The 21,732-nt window shown below is 54.3% G+C and overlaps 2 protein-coding genes and 1 long non-coding RNA gene across 18 annotated transcripts in view; 2 read left to right on the top strand and 1 right to left on the bottom strand.

The window, feature by feature from the left end:
- Positions 1 to 8: 8 nt before the first annotated feature.
- Positions 9 to 12,161, top strand: LPAR5 (lysophosphatidic acid receptor 5). Its single transcript, XM_004448542.5, has 3 exons — positions 9 to 3,211; positions 4,408 to 4,484; positions 7,804 to 12,161. Exon 3 carries the CDS (start codon positions 8,009 to 8,011, stop codon positions 9,116 to 9,118), a length of 1,110 nt encoding a protein of 369 aa, XP_004448599.1. The 5' UTR covers positions 9 to 3,211; positions 4,408 to 4,484; positions 7,804 to 8,008; the 3' UTR covers positions 9,119 to 12,161.
- LOC111766738 (uncharacterized) lies at positions 4,963 to 9,211 on the bottom strand. The gene is made up of 2 exons (XR_009182069.2): positions 9,056 to 9,211; positions 4,963 to 5,213 (listed from the first exon to the last, which is right to left on the bottom strand). It is a non-coding gene; the product is annotated as an uncharacterized lncRNA (long non-coding RNA).
- Positions 12,162 to 20,874: 8,713 nt separating the features above from the next.
- CHD4 (chromodomain helicase DNA binding protein 4) overlaps positions 20,875 to 21,732 on the top strand; it is a 30,739-nt gene continuing 29,881 nt past the window's right edge. For 4 of the 16 annotated variants that reach the window (XM_058282669.2, XM_058282668.2, XM_058282667.2 and 1 more), the window contains exon 1: positions 21,188 to 21,425. The gene's annotated coding sequence lies outside the window, so the exon portion shown is untranslated. Of the gene's footprint in view, positions 21,426 to 21,732 lie in introns of all 16 variants that reach the window. The other 12 variants (XM_058282655.2, XM_058282653.2, XM_058282662.2 and 9 more) reach the window with 7 other exon arrangements.

Below are 21,732 nucleotides of genomic sequence, written 5' to 3'. Positions count from 1 at the left end.
TCCTCAGCCCAGGGGAAATGGCAGGGGGCTGGCAGAACCCCAGCAGGCAGAGGGGCACTGGGGATGGGGGACAAACCACAAATGGTGTGGGCTCAACCGCGCCCGCCACGGCCCGCGGCCGGGAGAGGAGGCAGGAGCCAGGTGGGTTAGTCATCTGGCGAGTGGGGTGGGTGTGTCAGGAGAGCTTCCCGGAAACAGCAGTGAGCGCAGAGTGAGTGGAGGGCGGGGAGCTAAGAGCCCCAAGAGTTGGCCGGGACTAAGTGCCATTATCTGCTCGAGTTTCTGGGGCCGGCCAGGCCTCTGAGGGCACTGCTTCCTTCTCGCCCACTTCCTGCCCTCTGTGGGCTTGGCTGAGGGGGCACCGGGAGGGCCGGGCCAGCTCTGCCGGGGCGGGTGTGTCCCCTGCGCCCAGGAGCAGGTCCTACCAGCCGAGCCCAGCGGTGGAGCAACGGAAGCCCGCTTGGGGCAGCGGCAGAGCCACGGGGAGCACAGGTATGGGGGTGTCGCACGTGGGGTTGGGCCTCACGGGCACAAGGGGCCCTTCCTTCCAAATGGGGGGTGTGGGTGGGGATGGAGCTGAGGGTGAGTGGGAGGCCCCGGGAAACCTGTTTGAATAGAGTCCAACTGAAAGCAGCCCCAGGAGACAGCCAGCACCCTTGACACAGCCCGGGCCCCCCCTGAAGCTGGAAGCTCCCACTCGGGGGGCCCCCCTCCCCAGGTCCTGCTGAGTCGTGGGCTGCCCAGGGCCACCTAGGAGGGCTGCCAGGGGACTGCTTCCTATAGGTCCCTATCCTCGGTTAAAACGTCCTCAATCCCTTCCTGCCGCTGCTCAACCCCCCCAGGTGGGGCTCTCGGGATGACAATTAGCGTTAACTGGATTAAACTCAGGTCGCTTCCCTAGCACAGACGTGCTCCTGTTGTTATCCTTCCCAGCTCACCGAGGTGAATTTTAATGGGGTCTTCTGGAAACACAGCCTTAACCCAAAGGGGCCATCTGCATAAGAGGATTAGGCTAGGTCTTAATGCCCTGTAGCTCTGAGAGACTGTGCTTCACGAGTGACATCAAGGGGATGGAATTCCAGCAGCTGCATAGGTGGGAAATAGTTGGGGATTGGCAGGGCCTTAGGCTACCTTGGTATCCTTCCAGTGAGGGCAGCCGTCTGCTATGACTGTGTCTGTGGGAAGCGCCTCGACAAGACGAGGCTCCCCCCAGAGGATTGCCGATTGCCGGAACTCCTCCTCTTGGCCTGAGCTAAAGGTGTGGCCCTAAGGGAGGGATGGAGGCAGGACGGAGGGGGGGATAGAAACTCAAACTTGGACGCCCCGGCTCCTGGCCACGCAGGTGCTAGAGCCCCGCTCCATCTGTCTCTGACGCTGCCAGCTCTCCGCGGCCTGCCCCCTCCCCAGAACATGCCCCATCTGCCCAGAAACCCTTTCCGCTCAGACTCAAGAGGGAGAAGACAAAGGATGAGGGAAACAGCGTGTTGCCTTTGTTTCCTGGGGCTGCGGTCACAAAAGTACAAACAGGAGAGCTTGAAACAAACCGTCTGGGCTCTGGAGGTTAGAAGCCCAGAATCAGGGTGCTGGCAGGGCCTTGCTGCTGGCACTCTTTGGGGTTCCTTGGCTCGTAGATGCCTCCTCCATCTCCACTTGACCTTCTCCCCTCTGTGTCTCTCGGTGTCCAGATTCCCTCCTCTGATATGGACCCCAGTCATATTGGAGAAGGGCCTACTCTAATCCAGTTTGGCCTCATCTTAGCCAAAGACCCTATTTCCAATCATCTTCAAAGACCCTATTTCCAAATAAAGTGGCCTTCACGGGGCCAGGGTCAGGACCGGAACATGTGTTTTGAGGGACACAGCTCAATTTGGGTCACGAGAGGTGCAGACTGAGTGCTGCCCGAGGTCAGCGCGAGGCCAGTGGGGCCAAAAGGCTGGGGGAGAGTTCTCTGAAGAGTCGGACTCTTGCTCATCCCCCAAGCAAGGCTGAGACCCCCAGATGCGCACGAGCACCCCAGAGCACAGATCTGTGGAGGGCCGCTCCTGAGTTACTTCTCTTGGTTGGGACTTTATTTCCTGTTTTCCCAGCTCTTGAACACAGGGTGGAGGGAGAAGGGCAGGTGGGGAGGTGACATCCGCACATCTGGGGAACCAGGCAATGACCTGATGGCCTTTCTGCCTTTCCCCCCCCAAAAAAAATGTGGGGAGGGACCAGGTCAGAGCACCGGGGGAGGGAGCCAGGCTCCAAGACAGGCTTTGGTGGGGAAGGGTGGGGGAGCTGGAGCAGGAATTTAGGCTGGAGGGAAGCAGGGTGGGCCTGGACCAGAGAGGAGGGAGGATGGTAAGACGGGGGCAAAGCCCTGGGCCAGCAGACTGTCCTGCTCTCACCCTGGGGATGATCTACTTCTCCACACCACAGACTTGCCCCTCCACCCAGGCTGAGCCATGGGCACAATTCATTTGTGCCTCCAAAGCAGCTTGAGGACCCAGCTTTTCACAGCCTTCAGACTGAGTTCAGCTTCAGCACAGTTTGGATTCCTTCGAGGTCTTTATAATTTAGGCTGTCAGTGCAGAAAAGCTGCATCCGTCCGATGTTGCCTGAGCCCAGAAGCAGAGGAAGTAGGCTTAGCTAGGTTCACGCTGCTGCAGCCCCCGCTGAAGGAGCCTTTCCAGCCGTGGCCTCCGGTGACAAGAATGAGGTGGCTCTTCCAGAGGTGTCCTCCCTGCAGGGACGCAGTGGAATCAGGGTCAGAGAAAACGGAAGGATGTGAATTACTAAAAAAGAGGCGAAGCACGAGGCAGGCATTTGGTGAAGGTTGGTGGATGGGGGGCGGGGATGGAGAGGTTGGCAGATAGGAGGAAGTTGGGCAAAGGGGAGGAACTTCTCTCCCCCTCCCTGTCCCCCCATCGCTGTCCCAAATCATCTATCCCTTTCTCTCCAGCTCCCCTCTGCGTCGGGTCAGAGGGTGGATGCCAAGGGCGGGCTCTGTGGAGGGGCATGGGAGAGGGAAACGGCCACGGTGCAGCCTCCTAGCCCTTCTAGTCTGTTCTCACTTCCTGCCTGGGGCAGAAAATAGGAGCCCTGCCCCCCCCTGGCTTATCTCAGCCGAGAGCGGTGCCCAGCCCAGCTCAGAGGGCAATGGGACAGGTCCCAGAGTCCGCGAGGACGCGAGGCGCAGGGCCCAGATGATGTCAGAGATGGAGGGCGAACAGTGAGTGCCTGCAGAGCTCTGGGGTATGCGGGGCGGGCGGGCAGCCTCTGTGTGCGGTGCTTTCTCGGCGCCCCCAGCGCTCGGGGTTGAGCGGCTTGCGCACCTGTGCGGGGGTGTGTGCTTCCAGAGTCTGGGTCTCGCCCTGAATTCCGGGACTGGGCCTTCTCTTTCCCTTTTGGTCCAGTTGTTGGTGCCTGTGTGTGCGCAGGCTCGAAATTGCCAGGTGTGCCTATGTGGTGGTTCATGTGCTACCAGGTGGGTCTGCGCGGCTCTGTGTGCCCGTGTGTGTGCTGGCCTGCCCCTGTACCACACCTGTGGGTGTCGAGGCGACCGAGGCCCCCGTGTCCCTCCCTCCCTGAGCCCCGCGCCCGTTCGTTTCTGGGTCATGTTGTGTCTTTGCTTCCTGCAGTGCCCTCACAAGGAGACCTCCTCCTCAAGGCAGGACTGGGGGCGTGGGTCGCGGCTGCCCTCCCTGACGTCTAGATCACTCTGTCCATTTCCGGTGTGCCTTCTTTTTGGCAGTTCTCATCTCTGCCATCTGGCCTGGCAGTGAGCCCACTCGGCTCCACTGTCAGGAGACCCCAGGCTCAGGGAAGCAGGGAAAGGGGCGGGGGCCAGAGCAGGGGTCCGGCCGTTCCCAGTGCAGTCAAACACGAGCACTTCACACTGTCAGAAGGAGGTGACAGAGAGACTCCTCTATAAAGAAACCTACTAGGAGTTTCTTTTTGGAAGATGAATATGTCCTGGAATTCGAGAGTGGTGCTGGTGGAACGACTCTGAATATACTAAAAAAAAACATTGAATGGCACACTTTAAATGGGTGAAGTATATGGTGAGTGAATTAGATCTCAATAAAGCTGTGTAAAATGAAAAAGAAAAACCCATGGTCGTCTTCCCTTTGGAATAACGAGAACATCGCCATTTGCTTCCCTCAACGATTCTTACCTTTAAGTAGCAGCTCACTCAGTCTATTTTGGTCTGTTTAACGTTGTAACATTTTTGACAGAAAGATTTATGACCCTAGGAAAATAATCATCTAATACTTCATTCCCTCTAGTATGTACCTGGTGATTGTTAGGAGCTACTGGTTCTCCAAGTAATGGTTAAGAATGATAAAGTGTTACTGTAATTATAATATTACAGTGTTGATGGAGTTAAAGTTACTGAAATTGTAATGCAAGCTGTTTTCCAAACAGGCCTTTCAAGGGGCATGGTCTTTTACGGAGTTAAATACATGTGGACAAGATAGCCTGGAGCGTGTGATAAAAAGCGGGTAGGTTGGGGTGAGGGAGGTGGGTTATATATGGGGACCTAACATTTTTTGAATGCAACATTTAAAAATAAAAAAAGTCCTAAAAAAAAAAAGTGGGTAGGTGATGGGGTTGATACAAGAGGTAATTGTAGCCTTAGAGGCTGGGAGAACCTATGGGGAGAGGAGGCGCTCCTCCAGACAGCCAAAAGCAATCACTCCCCGCCTGCGGCGTGCAGAGACTGGGGTACCGGGGTCAGGGCAGCGGAAGGGCTTGGGGGGGCAAGCAGTGGGAGAGAAGGTCCCCACCCCAGCCTTTTACCATCTATCTAGTCGGGAAAATGGAACAGATATACATAAAACCACCGGAAGGGTTCAAAGCAGACGACTGAGTGCTTACAGACAGACGGGGAAATCCTAGGAGGGACAGATGTGTGTGTGTGTGTGTGAAAAGATGAGTTTGTTTTACACGTGCTTGAAGTGGGAGAAAGAAGGAAGTGGGTTATTAAAAAAATACACATATATTTCAATTGGACAAATGAGGAAGTAGAAGAGTTTATCTATGGGCACAGATTTCATGTAGGCAGCTATGAAAGACGAGGTGCTCTGCCCGGCACCCATCCACACACAGCCAACCGCCCACTCTGGCTGGAAGCAGCGCGGTCCAGACAGGACTTTGGAACTGGCTGGTCCTGGGTTTGAATCCCGACGTCACTCCTCCTTCAGTGACCTCTTGCACTTCTGTTTCCTTTCCTGTAAAAATGAGAATAAGCACATATTTGTGAAGGGCTGTGGGACATGACATGCCCTGGAACATGACAAATGATCAGCAAATGGCAGCTACTGTTTTTCACTTAGTACTCATGGAGGTAGGAGCTGGGAGGCACTAGCCACAGTCTCCGGCCCCTCCCTCAAGGAGCTCACAGTCTAGGGCCAGGGTTCTTGACCTATTTCGTTTCACAGATCCTTCTGCCTGTCAGGTGAAAACCGCCAGCCCCTTACTAAGTCCCCACCACACTGTGCATTATTTAATAAATAGACCACACCGGCACCAACATGACCCCACAGGAAGAATGTTTTTTTGAATTTCAATTCAAGTTCATGGACCCCTGGTCTAGTGGGAGGAGTAGACAAAGACCAGCTAACAATTACAATGCATGTGGTAAAAGCGATGCTAAACCTGTGTACAGGGTCCCCACGGAGCCCAAGTGAGGGGACTGCATCTGCCTCGTGCAGGCGGGGGAAGGTGGCAAAACCGTCACCGTCGTAAGAAATAACTCCGAGTTTACCAGCTGGAGAATAGGAGGAAGGGCATTCCAAGTTGAAGGAAGAGCCCATGCAAAGGCAGTCTTGCAGACACCCGGTGTGTTCAAAATTATTAGTGTGGTGTGACTGGAACAAATATACATGGGGAAGGCGTGCATCCGAAAACGAGCCTGTTTTGGCTTTCCAGCATGTGTGAGCCTCACTTGTCAACATTTTTATTTCACTAAGGAAATGCTTCTCCCTTCCCTGTAACTGCTCTAAACCTCTAACAAGTTTCGAACTGCTGGTGGAGGTGGTTGGAGGGAGAAGAAACAAAAAGCCCCAAGAAAACTCGAGCTAATCAGGTACAGCTAAGTTCCACAAAAGAATGTAAACAGTTCCTTTTGAAAGGAGAAAGCTTGGGGTCTTGAGACAATTGCTCATCTGGGGTTGGCGTCTGGGGTTGCAGTGGAGGCGGCGCTTCAGGGGCCTTCTGCCCTCCAGGAGGGTGGGATCCTGAAACCAAGTCCTGGCTTCTGGCTCCTCCGCCTTTTGCAGATGCCCTTGGTTTGCCAACTTTTGCCTGAGGGCGGCAGCTATTGCAGTCTGCCCTCTCCAAGAGCCCGGCCAGTGCGGAGGGCACTTCTTTGCTCCCCTCTGGCTCTCCAGGCCTCGGGTTCTCCCTGAGCCCTCACTAGCCAACCACCATCGCCCCCCATCAGCAACCCCATGTAGGGAGCTTCCTACGCAGACCCTCCAGGGAGCACCTGAGAAAAGCTGACCGCCCAGGGCCTCCCCCTGCCTGGCAAGACTGTGCTGCGGAGTTTACTCTCCTGTGCCATCAACCCGTGAGAGGTTATGTTAGTATTCCCATTTTATGGATGAAGAAACCGAGGGTCAGGGAGGTCAATCATGCGGAAACCAGGTCGCTCTGAATCCCCAACTAGGCCTACACAGGAGTGACAGTGGACAAGACGAGTGAGGCTGGGAGCTTCCACTGTACTAGGGGAGTTTGAACTTTACTTTTCAAAGATACATATTTTTTAATTTCTCCCCCCTCCCTCCATTGTCTGCTCTCTGTGTGTTCTTCTGTGTCTGCTTGTATTCTCATTAGGGGACTCTGGGAACCAATCCTGGGATCTTCCGGAGTGGGAGAGAGGCGATCATTTTCTTGAGCCACCTCAGCTCCCTGGTCTTCTGTGTCTCTTATTGTCTCTCCTCTGTGTCTTTTTTTGTTGCGTCATCTTGCTGCGCCAGCTCTCCTGCGCAGGGCAGTACTCGGCACATGCCAGCACTCTGTGCAGGCCAGCACTCCGCGTGGGCCAGCTCGCCTTCACCAGGAGGCCCTGGGCATCGAGCCCTGGACCTCCTATATGGTAGACGGGAGCCCAGTTGCTTGAGCCACATCTGCTTCCCCGAACTTTACTTTTTAGATGATGGAAATGGAGGAGGTGCTCCCTGGTCCTCCTCACCACCTGACATACTACCTCTTCACTTGCACTTCTTTATCTGTTTCCCTTCCATGGAAGGGAAACTAGGTGGGGACAAGCCTTTGTTTTGTTCACTGCTGTGAACTGTGTCTAGTACCTTCTAGAGGCTCAGTAAGCATTTCTGCAGGAAAGGGAGAGATATTATTACATAATAATATGAACTCAAGCGCTTTACATACATCATCTCATTTAACCTCCTAACGATCTCATAAAGTAGGAGATATTATTACATAATAATATGAACTCAAGCGCTTTACATACATCATCTCATTTAACCTCCTAACGATCTCATAAAGTCGGGGTTGCTATTAAACCCATTTTTCCTTCAGATAAGGGAAAAGAGTTTCAGGGAGGTTAAGTAACTTTTCTGAGATCACACAGCTAGACAAGTTAACAAAACCAGGCTTTAAACCCAGGGAGTCTGACTCCAGAGCCTGGCATTTAAAACTGTGCCGTATCCCTGCTGTAGAAGGTCATTCTGGCTGGACAGAAGGTGGGGGAAATCCCTGAGACTGAGAAAAGACTCGGGGGTGCCAGTTGAGCTAGAGAAGCACTGATGCCTGCCACCCTGTCCCTGCCTAACGCTGACTTCATGCTTGTTTCCTTAGCCTATGTCTCCACTGCTGAGGAAGCGGTGACCAACGGCAGCTGGCAGTCAGTCCCCTGGCTCTGCAGCCTTCTCCATGCCCTGCCTCTGCTGGCTTCGCCATCCTCTCTGTGCAGCCTCCAGGCCCCACTCCGGGGGTGAACGCCGCGCCCACGCCTCGGTGTGCCCCATGATGCCCCCGGCCTAGCTCTCTCCACTGCAGCACGATGTCGCCAAACGCCACGTTCAACGCCACCGTCTCCGACTGCCCCGACTACCGGTCCACCCACCGCCTGCACATGGTGGTCTACAGCCTGGTGCTGGCCGCCGGGCTGCCCCTCAACGCGCTGGCCCTCTGGGTGTTCCTGCGCGCGCTGCGCGTGCACTCGGTGGTCAGCGTGTACATGTGCAACCTGGCGGCCAGCGACCTGCTCTTCACCCTCTCGCTGCCCGTGCGCCTCGCCTACTACGCCCTGCACTACTGGCCCCTCCCGGGCGTCCTGTGCCAGGCGGCGGGCGCCATCTTCCAGATGAACCTGTACGGCAGCTGCATCTTCCTGGCGCTCATCAGCGTGGACCGCTACGCCGCCATCGTGCACCCGCTGCGGCTGCGCCACCTGCGGCGGCCCCGCGTGGCGCGGCGGCTCTGCCTGGGCGTGTGGGCGCTCATCCTGGTGTTCGCCGTGCCCGCCGCGCGCGTGCACTCGCCCTCGTCCTGCACCTACCGCGGCCGCCCGGTGCGGCTGTGCTTCGAGAGCTTCGGCGACCACCTGTGGAGGAGCCGGCTGCTGCCGCTCGTGCTGCTGGCCGAGGCGCTGGGCTTCCTGCTGCCGCTGGTGGCCATCGTCTACTCGTCGGGCCGCGCCTTCTGCACCCTGGCGCGGCCCGACGCCACGCGCAGCCGGCGGCGGCGCAAGACCGTGCGCCTCCTGCTGGCCAACCTCGTCATCTACCTGCTGTGCTTCGTGCCCTACAACGCCACGCTGGCCGCCTACGGGCTGCTGCGGGGCCAGCTGGTGGCGGGCAGCGAGGGCGCGCGCGGGGCCGTGCGCCGCGTGCTGATGGTGCTGGTGCTGCTGGCCGGCGCCAACTGCGTGCTCGACCCGCTCGTGTACTATTTCAGCGCCGACGGCTTCCGCAACACCCTGCGCGGCCTGGGCACCCCGCGCCAGGCCAGGACGGTGACCACCGCCTGGACTCAGGAGGAGGCGCTCGCCGACAGGTCCGCCGATGCCAGCCACCCCGCCACCACGGCAGATGCTGCCAGCCAGGACCTGCTCCGGGCCTCCCAGCCCGGGACGCTCTGCACGCAGTGCTCCCGGGATTCCGCCCTCTGAAGGCACGTGGAGCCCTGGCGCGGTCACCCCCACCCTCCGTCCCCCTCCAGGCCTCTCATTCCCCTAGCGGGCGCACACAGGCCGGAGGCGGGATTGGACTTCCGGGTGGCAACTCAGAAATGCGCAAGAGAACACCGCGTGGGAGCTAGGGAAGGGCGAGTGCTGGCGGAAACGGCGGCTTTAAATCCGCGGGACACAGCGGGTCCCCTTCCCCAGCGGGTCGCGAGTGATGCCGTGAGCTCATCCTTGCAGAGGCAGAAGACAGGATGAAGCTCCCTTGGTGGGACACCACTCGCTGCTAGCAACAGGGCCATGGCGCAGAAGACGAGTATCCTGGGTTTAGACCCACCACGGCAGTCGGGAGACTGCAGAGCCCAGGCTTGCTCTTGCACCGAGCGGCTGAGAAGTAGAGCTGATGACTTCTGTTCCCGGCTTGGGGCTCTGGAGGCCATCCACACTCATCTCCACCTGGGCTTCGGCTGCTCAGCCTGGGCTAATAAACATCCAGGGGAAACAAAGAGTTTATTTGATACAGACAGAATCGGTTTCCTTTCTGTTTGGTGACTTGTAGCCATTTAGACACCACTCCCAGCATGGGGTAATTGAGGGCAGGGCCAACGGAGTTAGAGTTCTTTTTCTTCCTCTGGAAATCCTGGTCCCTGTTCCCCTTTCTAGGTTATCCCTTCTCCTTCCACTCCCCCCACCGCCTTCAGGGTCTCTTCTGTTCTTGCTATACTCTTCTCTGTCTGCTTCATCCAAGGTAAGGAGAAAAGTCTTTGTACTATAGCAATAGTTCTCAAACTTTTTGGTCTGGGGCCAAAAAGTTTGGTTAAATATTGAAGATACCAAGGAGCTTTTCTTTATGCTTTCTACAAATTTTATTTTATTTTTTTAGAAGGTACTGGAGATTGAACCCAAGACCTTGTACATGGGAAGCAGGTGCTCAACTGCTTGAGCCACATCTGCTCCCCCATGATTTGTTTTTTATCTTTACCATTTTTTTTAACCATTTTTAAAATTAAAACTAGTAAGAGGGGAGCAGATGTGACTCAAGCAGTTGAGCTCCTGCTTCCCACATGGAGGTCCTGGCTTCCGTTCCCAGTGTCTCCTAAAAAAAACAAAAACAAACAATAAGTGAAACGAATGAAAAAACCAACTCAGGGGAGCCCATGTGGCTCAGTGGTTGAGTGCCGGCTTCCCACATATGAGGTCCCAGGTTCAATCCCTGGCCCCCCGTACCTAAAAAACAAGCAAACAAAACTAATAAGATTTTCGAACACGGGAATACACATGCACACGTTCCATCATTGGCTGTGAGAACAATAATGTCCCTACAGGTCCCGGAGCCTCTGGAAAACTACACTGTGCAATTGAGTGAGAATGAGAATGAAAAGGGCAAATAACCTCTTTGTAAAAGTATTACAAAACTAGGGGACTTCCTCAGAGGGTTCCCCAGATTACACTTTGAGAACCATACCTGCACTAAAGTATTAGAGTTTGTGGGAAACTTCTTCCAAGGCATTATGTACAGTGTACAGTGGTTTTTTTTTTTCTTTTCTTTTTGTTTGCTTGTTTTTTTTTTCCTTACTGGGGGGAGAGGGCAACAATCAATGCAAATTAATTGCTAAGAGTAGTCTTTAAAACTTGGGGTTTTGGGGGGCCAGTAGGAGCAGCCCCCAAACGAAATGCTACCTGGGGCTTGCTGGTAACGGCCGCCCTGAGGTGGGGGTGGAACTAGTCACAAGGACTCTCGGGGAGGGGTGGGGCTTCTCTGGGGAAGGAAAAGGGAACTGTGCCCCAGTCAGGGCACAAGTCTACAGGAAGTGAAGAGTGAGAGCGGGGGTAGGAATAGGCCGGCTGTTCTTAGCAGGCTGGGGGCAAGAGAAATGGGAGGCTGGGCTGCGTGCCACCTCTTCTATCCCAACCTCTTTACCCAAGTGGGGGTCCAGGAGGGACTGCAGAGTTGGCACCGTGCCATCTTCATACTCTGCCTTGAGGGAGTTGTCACCCTGCAGCCATGCGTGTGTCCTCTGTGCATTTCTGTCCCTGTCTCTCCATACCATACGATTCTCCCTGTGCGTGCATGTGTGTGAGAAAGAGGCAGGCTCACGGTTTGCCGTGTGTGCCTCCGCGTGTCGCAGTGGGAGGAAGCCTTCGTGTGTCTTTATGTGACTGCTCCGAAAGATGATTTACAAGGGTAACATGACCCCTGGTGGCCAAATCAGAGAACTGACCCAGATGCTTCAGCGTTTCGTTAGCCACCGAGTCCGGCCTTCCTCTATCTTCTTGGAGGTTAGGGGCCTCTCCTCTGCCGGGCCCTGCTCCAGCCTCAGAGTTCAGGACTGGTGCCTTCCTGATTTGGGAGCAGCACCAAACTTTGTAGACCAACATCTCAGCACTTTGCTCTATCTAAACGGAACTGAATACGATTCCCATTTTTTCAATTACTTGAGTATTTTTCTATGCAGGTATGTGAATGAATTTCAAAGTAATTAAAACTCACATGGGGGAAGCAGATGTGGCTCAAGCAATTATGCTCCCACCTACCACATGGGAGGTTCTGGTTCCGTTCCCAGTGTCTCCTAAAGAAGATGAGCAGGACAGCAAGCTAATGCAACAAGATGATGCAACAAGAGACACAAGGAGGAAAACATAACGAGAGACACACAGCAAAGTGGGGAGCAGAGGTGGCTCAAGGAATAAAGTGACTCCCTCCCACTTGGGAGGTCCTCGGTTCAGATCCGGATGCCTCGAGGAGATAGGGAGAAATAAATAAACCTCAAAAAAAAAACCACAAAAAAACAACCTTACATGGTACATACCATTTTCTAACATATGTATAACTTATTTATTATAATTTTTATAGTTTGTTGTCTGTTTTCCCCCTCTTCAACCCCCCCTACAACAGAATGTAAGCTCCATGGGGGCAGGAATTTCTGTTTGGTTGGTTCTCTGATGTGTGGTCAGGATCTAGAGCAAGCCTAGTACGGAGAAACTGTTCAAATATTTGTTGAATGAATAAATGGCTGGGTCTTGCTGTGAAGCAGTTTACTATCTATTGGGAGCCATGGAACAAGTAAACAATAATTATAATGCAAGACAGAAGATGCAAGAATGTCGGGTAAGGTGGTGGCAGTTAATTTAGTGGGCAAGGGGAGTCCTCAAAGGTTCTTTTTTTAATATATATTTTTTATTAGAGAAGCTGTAAGCTTACAAAACAATCATGAATGTGCAGAATTCCGATACAACACCCCTTCTCCAGCACTTTACACTGTTGTGGGACATTTGTTACAGATTATGAAAGAACGTCATCAGACTATTCCCACCAACAGTGGTCCGAAGCATGCATTTGGTCTATTTTTTCTATACATCCCCCATTATTAACACCATGTATTACTCTTGAACAGTTGTTAGAGCTCATGGGAGAACACTCTCATATTTACACTGTTAACCACAGTCCATCTTCTACCACACAGTTCACTGTGTTATACAGTCCCATGCCTTGTACAATCCATCCAAAGTGTACACGCAGTGGCTCTCACTTTCCTCACAGAGTTGTGCAGTCATTGCCTCAGTACATTTTTAAATGTTTTCCTTAGTCCAAAAGAAAAAAATCCCACACCACCCCCCCATTAGCATTAGCGTTGATATAGCACCTTCTTTGACACTGATGCAAGAATATTACAATGTTGCTGTCAACTGTAGTCCATAAGTTACACTAACTGTATTCCCCGAAGGTTCTTGAGTGAGGTTTTGCTCAGCCTGACACACTGTGTAGGATAAAATGTAGGAAAATGAGGTGGGAGAGTCAAAGGGGCAGAGATTCTGGTCAGGGAGCTACTACAACAGTCCGGGAGAAGCGTGAGCCTGTGGCAGCAGATGGGAATGGGTTGTCTGCAGTGTGAAATCTCTGATGTTCAAGCTCTGGTGGGACAGTTCCGCACATTCCCTGTATCCAAAGGGTTCCCATCACTAGAACTGAGAGGCAGGAATAAATGGAGAGGTTTTTTACAAAGGAGAAATGAGCAGAATCTGGAAAATAATGGGCTGTGCTGGTTTAAGAAAACCTGTGGTTGGTGCCATTTTCACAGGTTTCCCCAAATACAGATTGGACAGGATGGCAGGTGCAGGACGTGGGAAATCCAGAGCCCTCCCGTGTGCCCTGGAGCGACCCAAGTGGAGGTCCTGGAGAACCCAAAGAAAGAGAAAATCTTAGCTCGAGGCAGAGGAGCATTAACAGATTTTTCAATACTCTTTATGCCAGGATTTCAATTTAGTGCTTACAGTGCACTATCTTACTTATGATAAAAACCCTCTGAGTTAGGTATGATTATTATCCCCATTTTACAGATGTAGTATCCTAGAGAAGCTGAGGTCTTGGGGTCACACCAACTAGGAAGTAGCACAGTACTTTTAGGACTCCCCAACTCCTAGTCTTTGCATGATATCACTCTCCCCAGGTACTTCCACCTTCCTGCTCCCAGCTCTGTCTCCCTCACCTGCTGCCCCTAGCTTCCGTTCCTCCCCTTCCTCCTCAGGAAGGCACCTCTCTCAACCGTCTCTCTCTCCCTCCCCCTTTCTCCACAAGGCACCTGCTGCATCATCTCTGCCCCCCCCCTTGGGTCTTCTTTCAGGCTCGTAATCCACTTACCCTGTAGCACAGCTGCCCCTTCCCTCGCCCTGTGCTGAACACAGCGTGGCTGTGCGAGGGCTGACACCTGGGCTCGCTCAGGAGCAGCTTGCCAGTGGCACACGGGGCAGGACGGCTCAGTCCCTCAGGTGTTTGGTTTGACCATGTCCCCTACCCCTAACCTGGAATGTACCCAACCTCTCCAAGGCAGCGATTTTTAAACACTCTTATTTTGAAACACTTTAAAAAATAATTCAAACTCCAAACAGAGAGCTTCAAAATACCCCTATCCCCTGAGATACCCAGATCCACCAAATTCAACATTTTGCCAAATTTACAAGGCAGCACTCGTGATAGTCCACCAACTAGGCTGATGAGGGGACCTGCCCTTGGTTCTTTTTTTTTTTTAAAGATTTGTTTTATTAATTTCATTTCTCCCCCCGTTCCCTGCGTGGTCTGCCCTCTGTGTCCATCTCATTAGGTGGCTCCAGGAACCGATCCTGGGACTTTCCAAGTGGGAGAGAGGTGATTACTCTCTTGCGCCACCTCAGCTCCCTGTTCTGCTACGTCTTCTATTTTCTCTCCTCTGTGTCTCTTGTTGGGTCATCTTGCTGCACCAGCTCTCTGCGTGGGCCGGCACTCCTGCACCGGGCGGCTTTCCCACACAAGGTGGCATTCCCATGCAGGGCAGCTCTCCTGCGCGGGGCCTCATTCCCACATGGGCCAGCACTCTGCGTGGGCCAGCTTGCCACATGGGCCAGCTTGCCCTCTCCAGGAGGCCCGGGGCATTGAATCCTGGACCTCCTATATGGTAGACGGGAGCCCAGTTGGTTGAGCCACATCCGTTTCCCTGCCCTTGGTTCTTCATTTCCTCAAAGGCCATCACCTCTGTAGGGGGTGGTCCTTCCACCTTTTGAGAGTGGTGGGGGGAAGAGTGACAATCATTTGTTCTTGAAAAAACTTTAGGAGACCCTGGGCAGAGGAGAAGGCTTCTAAGGGAGAGCAGAGGTGTCTCCCTCTTAGCCCTGAACCATCTTGAGGGAAATCCCTGCTGGCTGCTACCTGGGGTTTCATAGAAGAAATGGGGAGGGGAGGTTCATCTCATACCAGGGCCCCCTTCTCCATTTTCTGGAGGCCCTGAAGACAGACAGGCTGGGGTGATTCTCACCATGCTCTTTTTTCAGAGAAGCACTGAAGCACTGAAAAGGGAAGTTCTCACACAGGGTTTGGGGAACCCCAAAGACTCGCAGACCTTTGGAGTCAAACCAACCTAGGTACTAATTTCAGCTCTGTCACTTCTTGGCAATGTGACTTTCAGCAAATCGCTTAATGTCTCTGAGCCTCTGTGTTCTCCTCTGTGAAACTGTGATCATGACATCTACTCACTGGGATACTGTGAAGGTCAAGGAGATCAACTTGGCAAGGCACCTGAGGGGCACGCCATCAACGGGAGCTCTTTTTCCAACCGGGAGTATGGGAGGGGGTGCCGTTGGTAAAGTCTTGTTTGTGATGCCCAAGGGGAGCGTGTCTGGAAGGCAGCAGGGGCTCCAGGTGAATCCTCACCCAAGACAAAGCTCTGCTGGCACTCGGAGCTGGGCCAGGGGGATGGGGTGAACAGGGCAGGCTGGGCAAGCTTCCACCCTGCGAGGTCAAGCGGACAGTTGCTCAGGGGCAGCGCTGGGGCGGTGGCCCTCTGGGGACACTCCTTCCTCACTAGGCTGATGTCCTTCCCACAGAGCCTGAGGAGTAGGTGGAAAAGTGCATAATAGGGAGAGGAGAGGGGGCACAGGAAGGAGAACCAGGCCGGGGAGAAAGGGCCAGGAGGCGGCTGGAGGGGAAGAAGGGCCGGGCAGGCACAGGGTGGGGCTGGCAGAGGGGCCCAGGGCCGGAGGGCGGGAGAAAGCCCGGGAGGGAACGAGCCGAAGGAGGCCGGCGGGAGGGACCGGCAGCGCTGACACAGCCTGGATGTGTGGAACGGGCTGGGGTTTGGCCCACAGGTCAGGCGTCTGGCAGTATTATGGGATGGAGAGGCCTTAGGAGACAGGGAGAGTATTATGGGCTGGAACAGCCTTAGGAGACTGGGGAATATTATGGGCTGGTGAGGCCCGGCTCCAACTGGAGGCGGGAGGAAGGGGTGCGGGGCGGGAAGGGGGGGTGGTGGTGGAAGGGAGTATTATGGGCTGGAGGCCTCCTGCGACCAGAGGCAAGAGTATTATGGGCTGGCAAGGCCTTCGGTGGCCAGAGGGGGGAGCAGCGGGGGATGGCACCGGCTGCATGTGACCGAGGGGGGGGCAAGTTGGGGGGGTGGCGAGTGGGGGTGGGGAGCTTATTATGGGATAGCTCTTTGTACCTACTGCGGGGACTGCTGCTCCAGAAGATATTATGGGATGTCGTGTGTGGGAGGGGGAGTGGGGCCGGGGGGATTATTATGGGATGGTGGTACAGAATGGGGAGGGCCCAAGGAGCTCTTCTCCAACCCCCCCACCCCTTGCTCTCCTACCACAGTCCTCTCTAAGGTCAGCCTCCTCTCAGACGGCCCAAGAGGAGCACCTGAAATCCATCTTCACTCACATTCACGGGCTTTGGGCGCTTCAACCCATCCTGGGCATCGCCCCTAACTCTTACCACCTCTAGGGTGCTGAGGGGGAAAGGCGGCCTCTGGGGATTGGGCCGAATGCCCCAAAGCACGGTTGTGGTGGCCAGGGGACAGGACCTCCCACCTGCACAGCATCCCCTTTGCCCCCTGTCCCTTCGTGCCACTCTCCTCCCTCCCTTCCACAAAGGGGGGGCCCTTGATTCCCCTCCCCTCCCCCTCCCCTCCATTTCCTCTCCAGCTCCCTCCACAGCCGTAACCAGTAAAACAGGCGGCCAGCTATTATGGGATGGCTGCTCCCGGCAGCTCTGCAGGGAGGGGGCGGTCACCGCGGAATGTCTCCTGTGGGTGGCTATTATGGGATGGCCGCCTCTCTCTTTTTTTTGGTGGGGGGGGCCTAGCAAGAAGAAGGATTATTATGGGATGTGCCCCTCACCGCTGGGTGGGGCTGCCCTGGGTAGGTGAAGCTTGGGGTGGGGGAGGGGGAAGGAAAGGAAGGAAGAGGGAGGGAAGGAGCAGGGGAGGGTGGGGTGAGCCCTGGAGGCAGACCTGAGGCCTGGCAGGAGTAACTGGCTGGAGAAGTTTCTTTGGTGACAGCTGTGTGAAGGGGCCCCTGGGGCAGGCGCTTAAGGTGGCTGAATCTGAACCCTGGACACCTGGGTCCTTACCCAGCTTGTGGCCAACAGGTTTGAGTCCAGGGCCTGCAGTGATTCCTGGGTTCTGGCCATGTGGCACGCCAGAGGACACCTGGTGACCTCAGTCCCAAGTACCCACCCCCCTTTTCTTCCCGGGTTTGAGACTTGGGAACATAGCTCAGATGGGGACTTGACATGGGGTGTTTTGCCACAGCGCAGGGCAGTCAGACCCAAAGAACAGAGACTGGGATGGCTCCCCAAGGATAAGAACCTAGCTTGCCACTCCCCAGCCCCACACGACTTCATCCTGTCTTGCCATCCGAGCATATTGTCCCTGTGGCTTTTATTCCTCAGTTATCTTTCCAAACTCCCTTTCTTGAAGGAGCACAACACTGTGGCCCCCTAAGTCTCTGGTGAGCAGAGTTTCTCGGTCTCATGCTGACCAGAGGTGTAGGGAGAGGAAATCTAAAGCTTATGCTGAGAACTTCACGGACGACCCACTCGGAGTGTTATTCTAGGCTCTTCTGCACCATGGGATGCAAACAGAGCTCTAAGGTAACCGGCTAGAGAGGCTGTCCCCCTGGGTGCATTAATCAGGAGATTATCCCACCCTTGGTCTCTGTGGGCCAATCAGGCTGGTGGTTTATTTATCATTTATCTGGGAGGGTAGCATGGGGCCAGGGAAGGGATGAGAAGAGAGAAGGCAGAGGCATGAAGACCACAAAAGCAACACATCCTAGCCTTCCCTGGAACACAAGCGGAGAGACAGTGATTTTAACTTTCTCCTTGTGGTGGTTTTGGGGAGATGCGAAGTAAGGGAAGCAGGGGAATAAGTGGGAAGGACCTGCAGAGGTAGGACAGGGAAAGCACAGGTGAAAAATGGGACCAGGCAAGAGGCTGAGCACCCACCTCTAAAACTCTTACTGGTTTATATTGTGAATCACTGTTGCAGTGTGGTGTGTATGTATATGTGTGTGGAAAAGGGTATGGGGTAGATGGAGATATTACAGAAGGGAATCTAAGGCTCAGGTACAGCAGGCTAGCGTCCCCTAGAGAAATGGGGATAGAGGAGGGCAAAAGAGGTAGCTGGAAGCTTTAAATGTGAAGGAGAAACTTCTGGAAGAGTGGTATGCTTATATAATGGCCTCTCTTAAAAGAGCTACCCCTTTTTCCCCCCAGTGAGGAGCACAAGATTTCTTCTCAGGGTTCAAGGTAAGCAGGGGGAACAATTTGGCCAAATGAGTGGGGATCAATCTTGATGCTGAGAATTTAATGAGGAAGACCATAGGCAGCCTTGCAGAGTGGGAGAAATGGCTGCCACGCACGATGAGTGCGGCAACAGGGCGGTCCAGAGAGTTGGAGTTGGAGTGACTATTGGCAAAATAATATATGAACTACAAAGGTGGCAGTGGGTGCCGCTGCCAAGACTTGAGGTCTTTGATGTTGAAAACTCCAGTCCTGAGGTGAGAAGAGAAGTAAATGTGGAATGCTGGTGGTTATAGAAAGTCAGGCAGGAGCTGGTGGGAAGACCTAGCTGCAGCAACTGGTGCTCTGCTTGGAAGGAGAGGGATTGTAAATTCCAGAAACAAGCTCTCGCCTCTCCTCAACTCATTTTTCCTTGTCGGTTCTCCCAGTCCTTTGGTTTCCCAGAGGAGGGGAAAGTCATCTGGTCTGGCCCTTTCTCTGGAGAAGTGAGTAGAGAAGGGCAATGTGGAGAGAGAGTGAGGGTCATCCCGCTCACTTTTGGTCAGGAAAAGCCCCTCCTAGGAGGACTTACAGCTTCTCTTCAACCTGCATAGGTTATGACCTGTGTGAAAAAAGCATGTGGGAGCATAGAAGACATTATCTCTGGCTTGGAGGAGTGGGGGTACAGCAAGGCAGTGGTGCTGGGACATTGATTCTTAGGTCCTGGATCCCTGAGGCTTAGGAAAGTGGCAGGTTCATAATATAAGCTCAGAGTCTCTGAGGGCAAAGGGTTTTAGGTTGGTGTCTTTCGACTTTCTAGGACTGGGTCCCCAGGGTGGCTTGAGGGAAGGGGCAGTTAGAGAAGAGGATGGCATATGTTGGGAGGCTACTCTGTGGTATAATTGAGTGAGGAAGGAATTCTGGGCTGTTAGTGAGTATGGCAAGTATTTTTCAGGTAGAGAATGGGGGCCTCAATGAGATGGGGATGGGGGCATTTGGAGATATTATGAAACTTCAGAATATAAAATGCGAAAGCGGTTGAAAAATATGGGACTTTGTGGGTAAGCAGGATTTCGTGTTCAAGAACAAGGGTATTGATAGTATTGATGAGTCATGAAGAAAGCACATGATGATATCATAGGATTTCAGTATCAGGAATGCCGAATGAATGAGCATTGCTTTCGGTCAAAATCCCTTAGCATGTAAGAAATGGATAGGAGATTATCTTGGCCATTCATCTATATCACAACCCTTTTGAATACCTTCCTGCCTCTAGAAGGACCACCAGGAACCTCTACCAGGACATGATCTGTCCCGAGACCAGTTGGGATTTGTTTTACTCTTTAATAGGAAATTGGGAAATGACACTCAGTAGTTCTTCCTTGATACCAGCCATTTCTGTCTTGTGTCACAGTTTGGTTGGTTGTTTATACCTCTTGAAGGGAGGCATCCATGGTCTTTGCATTCTCTAGGGTGCCTAGCTCTTTGCTCTGTCACTATCTATTGAATGAGCACAAGCAGTAGTGACTAGTAAGGAGAAGGAGAGCAAGTCCTAGTTCCTGGTGTGTATGTGGAAGGGTCCTCAGTTCGCAGTGATGGGATGTCCATCCATGGAATGGCCTAGGGGTGGGTGGAGAATGGTTCCTGCACTGGGCAGTGGGGTGGAGAGAAGACTGCTGGAATGTTGAAAATAGTCTTTGGATGGGAATTCGTAATTATTATGGGGCTTCATGTAGTTAATTAAACTTGATGTAACAATTCATTTGGCCAGCATGGTATGTTGTTGGTCTTACTCAAAACTTAAGGGCTGGAGGTGAGAGCATCTGGAATATACCTGGATTTGGTGGGGTTGAGTGGGGCCTTATATGCTTTCAGCACTTGAGTGTCATGGTCTGGAAATTATAGAATGAGAGAAGATAGGGTCCTAGACATTAAGAGGACTCATGCCAGGGTCCTGCTTTGGCCCAGAAAGGGCTTGGAAGTGTGTACAAATGAGGGAGGGGACAGGGCAGTGTGGGTAGCCTGCCTCACCTTACCTGCTCTAGGTGTTAGAACAGAACCCCAGCCTCAGGAGATGCAGGAGGTATGAACCTGAATATTATGAGGGCCTGGCTGTGGGGCAGAGGGGTAGTGGGGTGGAGATGAAGCATTTTGGGAGGTGATGCTGGGTGGTGCTGGGAGTATTATGGTATGTCTGGTTGGCCCAGGGCTCCTTGCAATTATTATGAGATATCATGGTGTGGGTGGGGGAGTAAAATCTTCCCAGTGTTAGGGCAAAGGGTGACCCATGTCCAGCGGCCGGGTGGCAGATCATCAGGGATACAACTTTGACAGGGGAGGTGTGGTTATTTATGAGCTGTGGAGCCAGTGTGAGAGCGTGAAGGCTGGGGATGGTGTTGAGAGGATCTAGCCCCTAGCCCGCAGGGACTGAGGGCAGCGCCAGGGGGTTGGTTATTATGGGATGTCAGTATAGAAAGTGGGAGACTGATTATTACGGGATGTGTGTGGGAGGAGGCCCAGTGTCCGTTGTTGTAGTGTGCGAAGGGGGGGTGAGTTTCTGACTATTATGGGATATCAAACTGGGGGTGGATGAAGAGTGGTTATTATGGGATGTCTGTGGGGGATGGGGATGAGTATTATGGGATGTGAGGCTGGAGTGCTGGGAGGGTGCTTATTATGGGATGGCCACGGGGAGGGAGAGGTGACGATTATTATGGGATGTCAGTATTAGGGCGAAGAGTGAAGAAGTTGGCAGAAGGATGGCTATTATGGGATGTCTGAGGAGGGGAGAGGGTTAGTTGCAAATGGTCTGCAATATTATGGGATGTCAGCAGCTCTGGCATATATGTGTATGGAGTGTGTGTGTGATATGTCTGGGGGTCGGGGGCGCGGTGGGTGGGTGTCCGTCCGTCCGTGTGTATTATGGGATGGCCGAGGGGTGGGCGGTTGCCCGGGTGACACGCGCGCGCGCGCTCGAAGGGGCGTGGCCAATGGTTGCCTGAGCGACGAGGGGGCGGGGGTTGCCCGGGAGACCTAGGGAGGAGGGTGGCGGTAGTGGAGGGGGGGTTGGAGTTGGTTGAGGTTATTATGGGCTGTCCGTGGGGGGGCGGGGCCTGTGCGGTGGGATTTCCCGGCCGGTGTCTCGGGCCCTTTAAGAGGCGACGCCGGAGCCGGAGCCATTTTCCCCCCTTCGGCCGCGGCGAGGAGGAGCCGGAGCGGGAGTGACACCGGGCCGGACCCTACGCGACCTGCGGCGGCTCCGGGGTGAGGAGAGCGCGGGGCTCTCAGAGGGACGCCCCTGGCAGCCCGGCCAGCCCCGAGGGTCGTCCCTTCACGCGGCCCTTCCTCAGGCGCCCCCAGCCCCGCGGGCCGCCCCCTGTCCGGGGGAGCCGACCCTTCTCTCTCCTCCCCTGCAGGCGCCAGCCGCCCCCCGCCGCAGCCGCCCGCGCCCCGCTCCCGCGCCCCCCGCCCCGGGCCCGGTCCGCCACAATGCCGGCGCCCGCCCCCTCGCCCTGCGCTCACCTGCCCCCCGGGACACGTGGCCCGGCCCCCTGCCCGCTGGGGGCTCCCT

Source organism: Dasypus novemcinctus, chromosome 20, assembly GCF_030445035.2.
Source record: "Dasypus novemcinctus isolate mDasNov1 chromosome 20, mDasNov1.1.hap2, whole genome shotgun sequence".
NCBI classification, from domain to species: domain Eukaryota; kingdom Metazoa; phylum Chordata; class Mammalia; order Cingulata; family Dasypodidae; genus Dasypus; species Dasypus novemcinctus.
This window is presented reverse-complemented; position numbering and strand designations above follow the sequence as displayed.

Excerpts from the sequence above, each read along its gene's own strand:
- LPAR5 (XM_004448542.5), top strand. The coding sequence starts at position 8,009 with ATGTCGCCAAACGCCACGTTCAACGCCACCGTCTCCGACTGCCCCGAC.